Source organism: Psammomys obesus, unplaced genomic scaffold, assembly GCF_907164565.1.
Source record: "Psammomys obesus unplaced genomic scaffold, mPsaObe1.curated_primary_1811, whole genome shotgun sequence".
Lineage (NCBI taxonomy): Eukaryota > Metazoa > Chordata > Mammalia > Rodentia > Muridae > Psammomys > Psammomys obesus.
Window position 1 is genome coordinate 12824186 of NW_026596079.1, and position 7942 is coordinate 12832127.

Consider the following 7942-nt stretch of genomic DNA (forward strand, 5'->3'; position numbering starts at 1 on the left):
ACACACACACACACACACACACACACACACACACACACACACACACAATATGTCTCTGTCCCCATAGCGTAATTTTTCCAGGAGAAAAGCAACTTAGAAGGCACAGAAGACAATGATATCAAGATAGCAATTATAAATATATTCAAGTGCCTCAAAGAAGATATGAATAAATGTCAGAATGAAGACCAAAAAACAGTTGAAAGAAATAAGAAATTTGATAAAGAGGATTTAAAAAAAAGTCTAAACTGAATAAACTTGAAATAAAAAAAAATTGTGAACCAAATACAAGTTAAAGTTGTCTTTAGGTATAAAGATTTCAGGCCAGTAGCTCTCAGTTCCCCAGGAGATAATGAGTAGCAGGAGAGAAGATAGAGAAGACATCACAGGGACTGATGGAGACAGGTCTGGAATGAGGATAAGCACTCTCCCTCAGCAGCTGGCAGAGAACACAAACCTACACAGAAACCCAGGTGAGAATGTGGGTGAATCAGTAACCCTGAATATGAGAATGAAACCTTAATGCTAGAAGGAGACAGTAAATAATACGCCCCGATTGGAAAAATCCACATATTGCAGTAGGGCTACTGGTATGGCTCATTGCTAAGTACTAGCCTGACATTCAGGTCAATATCCAGGCTTCTCCAGGCATACCTCCCAAACTTCAGTGTAGGTGAAAACAGAGGGAGAAGCAGTAACCAGACATGGGGACCAGGAAGAAGGTGACATGAGGGACTTAGTGTTTTCTCATGAGCTTTACAGACTTACTTGACTTTTAAACTACAGGCATATATTACTTAGGTTAAAAGTCAACAATTTTTAATGGTGTTATGAGACAAAGAACTCTAAACCCCTGGGAATGTTTTGTCTCTCCAGGGTCAAGCCCAGGGACAGTGGCAGAAGGAGACGACGAATCCAGTGCCTATCCGAAAGGGTGCGGTGTTGGCCTACAAGAAGAAGCAACTGGTCATTGAGAATAACACTTGTGGTGAGCAAAAGTGGGAGCCAGGTGGGGTTAGGGTGTCCCAAGACCTGAACATCCTCTTCTCTGCTGACTATAGACCAGGAACACTTGTCACTGTCCCAGGCACATGTCCCACCATCCTCAGTCACCTCTAAGCATGGCCAAGCTCAGACACTGCTAGCTCTAGATGCAGAGATGGCCTCGTGCACGGGAAGGGATCTGACCTGGTGGCCTCAAATGCAGGTGTCTTTTGCTGGGTGAAATCCAGGCTAATCCATCCATCTCTAGTCATTCATCTCTAGCCCTTCAAGGTGCTGTCACCCTCAGAAGCTCAGTAAAGAGCCACCAAATTGATCAGGGAACCTTTAAGCCCACATAAAAATCTCTATAATATAACAGAAGTATAACACAACTGAAACTGTAGCCAGAATGCCTGAACAACATAGCACAGAAGTTTTTCTAAGACTCTCACCTTGAAATGAACCATCCCTCAACACACACACCACGCACCACACACACACACACACACACACACACACACACACACACACACACACAAACACCCATGGGTTCAGACTCTGCCATGGGGCAGAAGTGCCCATGTTAGGAGTGAACTGTGTGTGATGTGAGTACCAGTTTATAAGTAGGTCTCAGAGCCCCAAGCACCTCCTCAATGTGGAGGTCAGCTCCTCAAAGAGGTGGGGATGCCCTCAGACACACACACACACACACACACACACACACACACACACACACACACACACACACAGAGACACACACATGCATACATATGTACAGTGTACACACATGTGCACACACATACACACACAAACTTTCTGCAGTATCTACCTCGTTCTGGTCAAGGCAAAATCCTGGAGTCAATCCTCTAGTCAGTGACAACAGACCAGGAAGCTGGACTCTCAATATTGTACAGTGGACAGTGGCTTCTAAAGAAATTGTCCACACTCTTATGACATCCTTGGTTGAGTCATAGGGTGAGGGATGGGGAAAAGGTTGGGGATGCCTTTGAAATGCCTGGGGGAGATGGCCTTACTGCTACAGGTCGTGGTAAATCAAAAGTGCTTTCATTACAGAGGGGAAAGAAAATGAACCCTTTACTAAAAATATCAACAGCAACCAAACAGAGAAACAAAATAAACGATCTGGTTAGATCAGATGTGCCCAGAGAACCAAGGGCATGTTTATGGAGCCTGAATCCAGGGGAGTTCCCTGGAGGATAAACTGTAAAGGTTGAGGTGCACATGGAAGGAGAGGAAGTGAGGTTCCATGTACAGGACTCTTAGGGGAGCTGACTGAGGGGGAACTTGGATGAGAGGAGATGATAATGGGAGAGGACTCTGGGGTGAGGAGTTCTGGAGGTGCAGAGCCCCGTAGTTGTCAGGTCAGGCAAAGTTCTTGGTGAAGCAGTAAAGACAGGTTGGGGCTGGAGGCATTGGGGGCCACTTACCTCTACCTCCTTCATGTCAGCTTGGGAGAAAAGTGTTATTTCCCTCTTACATGTGAGAAGGTCAGTTTTCTCTGAATGCTGGCCAGCGATATAGCAATAATTAAGTCCTTTTTGATCTGTTATGAGAACTAAAGTGCTGCTTGCCAGTCAGCGCATTGTCCTGGTTGGTTCCCTTCTTGCCTTGCCTGACTGTATAAACAACATACCCATCTACCCCCTAGTGCTCAGAATATGACTTGTACCAAGCCTCATAGTATATACAAGCTGCCCCCTTGTGCTCAGAATGTGACTTGCAGACACTCTTTGAAGTGCCTCCCTTTAGTTCACAAGTTAAATGCTGTCATTATTTTTCTCCACAGGCTCATTTCACGTGTCAGGTGCTTGAATTTTGTTGTTGGGCAAGTTTCAGACCTCAGCACGACGCCATAAATTCAATAATGTAAAACAATGCAATATCACCAGAATGAGAGTGGATAAGCAAGGGCCAGCTAGTAACAGAAGGCTAACAAGAAGCCTGTATGACAGGCAGGAGGAATCTAGTCTGCTTTACCTCATGGAGTATTTATGTGTTTATTTTTGTTTTATGTGTATTTGTGTTTTGCCTGTGTGTAAGCACACCATGTGCATGCAGTGCCGATGAGGCCAGAAAAGGATGCAGCCATGTGGTCCTTTGAAAAAGTGTCACTGGCTCTTAACTGTCGATTATCTCTCCAGCCCTCGTGGGATATGACAGAGGGTGTAATGGTCACTTAGAGTGCTTATTTAAAATGCAAGCTTCAGGCTGCTGAGATGGATTCGCTGGTGAAATGCTTGCTGCCAGGCCTGATGACTTGAGTTCCACCTCCAGGTCCCACACGTTGAAGGAGATAACTGACTTCCAAAGTTGTCCCCTGGCATCCGTATCTGCTCCATGGCATGCACACACAAAATAAATAAACAAATAAAATAAAATGTAATTTTCAGGGTTCCTGTGAAAGGATCCAATTCACAGGTCACACAGGCAAATGCTCAGGTTGACTGACATTTCTGGTATTTGGCCTGATTTTCCCTAAATTGGGTGTGGGACAAACTCTAGCATGTGTTGCCTCACGTCTCCTAACTGAGTTTCTTTTCCATTCAGCCATTCTCCTTTCTGCTAATGCTAAGAAGAAGACATTCCTAGAAATGCTTAATATGCAACCTAGAAGTGCTATCCTTGCCCAACCCATGAGAATGAAGGCAGAAGAACTAAGCATTGAGATAGGTATGAGTTTGTTGAACAGGGATCTACCTGGGGATGGATTCATCACTGGATTTTCTCATAAAAGTAGAATTTGCAAGGTGAAAAGCAAGGGTGGATGGAGGAATTAGAAAGGCCAGAGGTCAGGGGAGGGGTGGAGAGAGTGAGTCTTGGTGAGTAAACGCTCCACTTTCTCTTTCCAGAGGCATATCCAACAAGACGGCTAGGTGAGTGAATCATTCTGGAGCTATGAAAGTCCAACCTGCTTCCTCATGCAAACAACTGAATAACAAAACCCACCTGACTGTCTTTGCCCAGGCTCTTGAGATCTGGTCTTTAGTACACGGGGTGGGGTGGGGGAGGGATAGGAAAATGGGGGGATGGATATAGGGGACCTAAGTACAAATGATGATTCTTGGGTGGTTATTATCTCTTTCTAGGCTTGTGGATCAATAACATCTCTCCGATTGGTGAGTGTGTCTGCTGGGGCTGGGGTAGAGATCCAGGTGATGCTACCACCGTGCTCAGCCCTGTCCTGGCTCCGGCTCCTGAGTGATGGGAAAGGTCATGGAAAGCCAGTGGGGTGAAAGCACAGACTGGGATAAGTGGGGCAGGTGGAAGAGAGGGTGGGAGGGACCCTCCAGTGTGTCCCAAGAGCAAACTGAGGCCGAAGGAGATTGATAGCTTATGCTTCTCTTTCTAGGAAGGATAGAGGAACCCTACCATCAAGGTGAGTGTTCTGGGTTTTGTTTGTTTCTCTCTATCTCTGGGCTTCTGGTGGGAAACCACAGACTCAGAACTCAAATTAGAACCTTCTTGAAAACTGAGCTCTAATTCCCCGTTTCTTTTGAAGTTAGTTCCACTCACACGTGCACAACTGTGTGTATTGATGTTCACTGAAGATAAACTGGGAAGCAGGCATCACTCCAGCATGGGCAATGGGAAAGAATCAGACATAAGTGCTTTACAGCTTCCATTGTGGTCTCCTCTTGCTGTCACAGATCACCCATAGGTCACCTGGCAGAGCCAGAATGTCCTCAAATGCAGTTCTTGGCTAACTCTTCATAAACCTTGGAGATACTTATCAACTGGTGCAGTTCACATAAGTACCAGGAGCCTGAGAGACACAAACTCATTGACTCCTCACCACATCCCCATTTATCACACATGGAAATGGATCCTGGAACACTGAAGATTGTCATCTCTAGAGCCTAACAGTACATTTAATCCCTGAAATGTCCCAGAAATGAGCACTTGGTCATTTTTCTCCCACTTTCGAAAACCAGTTTTCAGATGTCCATTTCCACTCCTAGCACTGTGTCCCCTCCTTCCAGGGTGCTGAATCTACCTGCTTTCTAGCTTCATGATAGTTGCCTCACTAGGGCTCAAGCAGGCCATCAGTGGGGACATTTTTTGCCACTGGAAATGGTGCTGAAGGACTTAGCATCTCGGGGATATTGAACTGAAGAATTTCCCTCACTTTCTGATTGGTGTTGCTGTGTGTGAGCAGATTTCAATCGCCTACAAGATGAGGTTTCCCTGCAAATAGAGCAACTTGCCCTGCTCTCAAAGGATGTTCAAGATGTTGTGTTCTCCAGTCTCCTGCCCATGCTGAGGAACAGGGAGGTCCTGCATGACTTGATGAACATGGTGAGAATTGCTTAGCTGCCCAGAGATGATCAAACCCATAAGCATCATCTGGGGAGATGGGGATGCCAAGATATATGAGGGAGGAGGAATGTGCATGGTGCCCAGGAGATTGAGAAAATGTCAAAGATTGGGGATTCTGGATCATGCAATATTGAGGGATAGAGAGTGTGGCTCTTTAATTTTTCTCAGAATCCCCCTGGTGGGGTAGACCCTATAGTCTGCACCTTGCTTAAATCCTCTGGACGTAGGCACATTCACAAGAGTGGTTTTGAGCCAGACATGGGAAGCTGAAGCTACTTGAAGAAGGGTTGCAAGTTCAAGCCCTTTCTGGGCTACAAAGCAAGTTCAAAGCTGGCTTGGGGAACAGCCTCAGACCTTGTCACACACATGAGAAAAATGAAGGGAAAAAGAAGCCAGGCTGTAGCTTCGTGGGAGAGGACTTGATCAACATATATAAGCTGCCCAGCCCCCAACACTGGCAATGATGTTATTAACAGAACATCTGTCTCCTGCAGCTGGAGTTGGATCAGTTGGGGCATATGGATGGTCCAGGTGGTGCAATCCTAGATGAGCTGCGAAAGGATGCAAGCCCCCCATGGATTGACCTAAAGAACCTCATTCTTTATCTCCTTCAAGCCCTAATGGGTAAGAATGGCTTGAGGGCAGCGTGGGAGAGTCCTCCTGTTGGTTCTCAGAGGGCTGTTTCAGAGGCCACCTCCCCGAAGCCCTTGAATTATCATGATCATTCTCACATCACCCTTCTCTCTGATGTCAGCAAGGCTCAGAGTGATAACACTCCATGTACCACAGGTGGAGTGTGAGGTCGAGAATGTGAGCAGTCATGAATCACCTCACACATTCTTGGTGAAAGGTGATTCTTACCCCTGTACTTAGACTTTCAGCTCTGGGTCATGTCACTTATGAGCTGGGAGCTCATCCCAAGGCCAGGAGACATTTCTAGAGCAGTGAGTTTGACATTCCAGTCTAATGGGCTATATTCCTCTGTCTCAGAGTTTTCTTCTCACTGGGTTTCATAGTTCATGGTGAGAAGAAAGATTGAGTCTCTGTCATTGTTTTTCCTCATGTGTTTCCCCTTCTCCCTCTCAGTGCTGAGTGATACCCAACTCGATCTGCTTGCACAGTCTATGGAGAAGAGGCTCCTCCTGCAACAACGAGAGCTGGTAAGAAACCTCCAGGGGCCGGCAGTCCAGGGAGGGGAAAGAGGATAACAGGACAGGAAGAACATTCTAGGAGAAAGCAATAAAGTTTCCACAAGGAGGGGAGCCAGAAACCCTCTGGTGGGCAGGCAGGTTGGGTTTAACTGTCAGAAGCATCTCAGCATTTATGGCAGCCTTGGAAGCAAGGCCCACTAGGTCTAAATTAGCCACCTAGGAAGGCGTCTTTGTAGGAACTAAAGGGATGAGTCATTCATACCTTTCTTTGTATGCAGTTACCATCTGCAAATTGTCTTTTCTCTCCCTATATATTTACCTATAAAAACAAAAGTGTCCTTAGCCGTATGCATACATGTGCGCACACACTCACATGCAGATGGCACTCTTGTGCAGCGAAGGCTTCATCATTCCCATGTGGTAGGTGAGGAACCATTGCACAGTGGCTTCAGGTCTTGCTTAGTTCCTCATCCTCCTGGCTTCTGGCTGTTGGGACAGAAGGTAGGTTTCTCACCCTGATTGGACCACCCCATCTGATAATTTTTTCTTCTAGGTAAGAAGCATCCTACAGCCAAACTTCAAGTATCCCTGGAATATTCCCTTCACTCTCCAGCCACAGCTTCTTGCCCCACTCCAGGGCGAGGGCTTGGCTATTACTTATGAATTGCTGAAAGAGTGTGGTCTGAAGATGGAGCTGAATAATCCCAGGTCAACTTGGGATTTGGAAGCCAAGATGCCCCTGAGTGCCCTTTATGGGAGCTTGTCATTTTTGCAGCAACTTGTGGAAGCATAAATCTTCCCCCAAGCCTGGTCCCGGCCAAGTCTATGCTGAGTCCTTAAGATATTGCACCATGGGATGCACAAGAGTGGTGACTTGAGTGCATCTTATAGGCTGGTGGGAATAAGGCTCTTTTTTTTTTTAAGTTTGCTATCCATTCACAATTATATAAATGATATATTTTGATTATTATTCACCTCCTTCCACTCTTCTTTTTTATTCATCCCCTCCAGGTCCCTCATTCCCAGCAGTTTCTCATTCAACTTTTTTGTTTGATGCTTTGCTGCATTTAATCAAGGTTGTTTTCATGAACGGGATAATTAACTTGAACAGGTGTAACTTTCCAGAGGCTACCTCCTCCTTAGCAGCATTAGCTGCCTACTGTTTTGGGGAGGGTGGGGCCTCATTGGCCACTCCTCTTTCTATGGTGGAACCCTGGCTTGCTTGCTCTTGTGCAGGTAGCCATTGCTACTGTGAGTTTATGGGTTTAGTAGCCATGTCATGTCCTTGCCATGTCCATAGTCTGTCAAAACTCCTCAAGTAGTATGCTAAAGATGTAAACATTTTCTTCTCTATAAAATAATGTAAATGCTATGTTTACTTAATTGTGTGTACTTGGAATTGTTTTGGGTCTAAGGTACTTGTGTCTGTAACTTTAAAATGCATCAGAAATAAATTGGGAATATTTTTAGGT

At 45.7% G+C, this 7942-nt stretch overlaps 1 protein-coding gene across 1 annotated transcript in view; it reads left to right on the top strand.

Moving 5' to 3' along the window:
• The window catches only part of Gsdmc (gasdermin C), a 10001-nt gene extending 2738 nt beyond the window's left edge, over nucleotides 1-7263 (top strand). The window contains exons 4-11 of the mRNA XM_055626667.1: nucleotides 874-985; nucleotides 3550-3672; nucleotides 4089-4118; nucleotides 4352-4378; nucleotides 5159-5298; nucleotides 5814-5943; nucleotides 6406-6479; nucleotides 7024-7263. Coding sequence (XP_055482642.1) covers nucleotides 874-985; nucleotides 3550-3672; nucleotides 4089-4118; nucleotides 4352-4378; nucleotides 5159-5298; nucleotides 5814-5943; nucleotides 6406-6479; nucleotides 7024-7263 — 876 coding nt within the window. The remainder of the gene's footprint in view (nucleotides 1-873; nucleotides 986-3549; nucleotides 3673-4088; nucleotides 4119-4351; nucleotides 4379-5158; nucleotides 5299-5813; nucleotides 5944-6405; nucleotides 6480-7023) is intronic.
• Nucleotides 7264-7942: the final 679 nt, after the last annotated feature.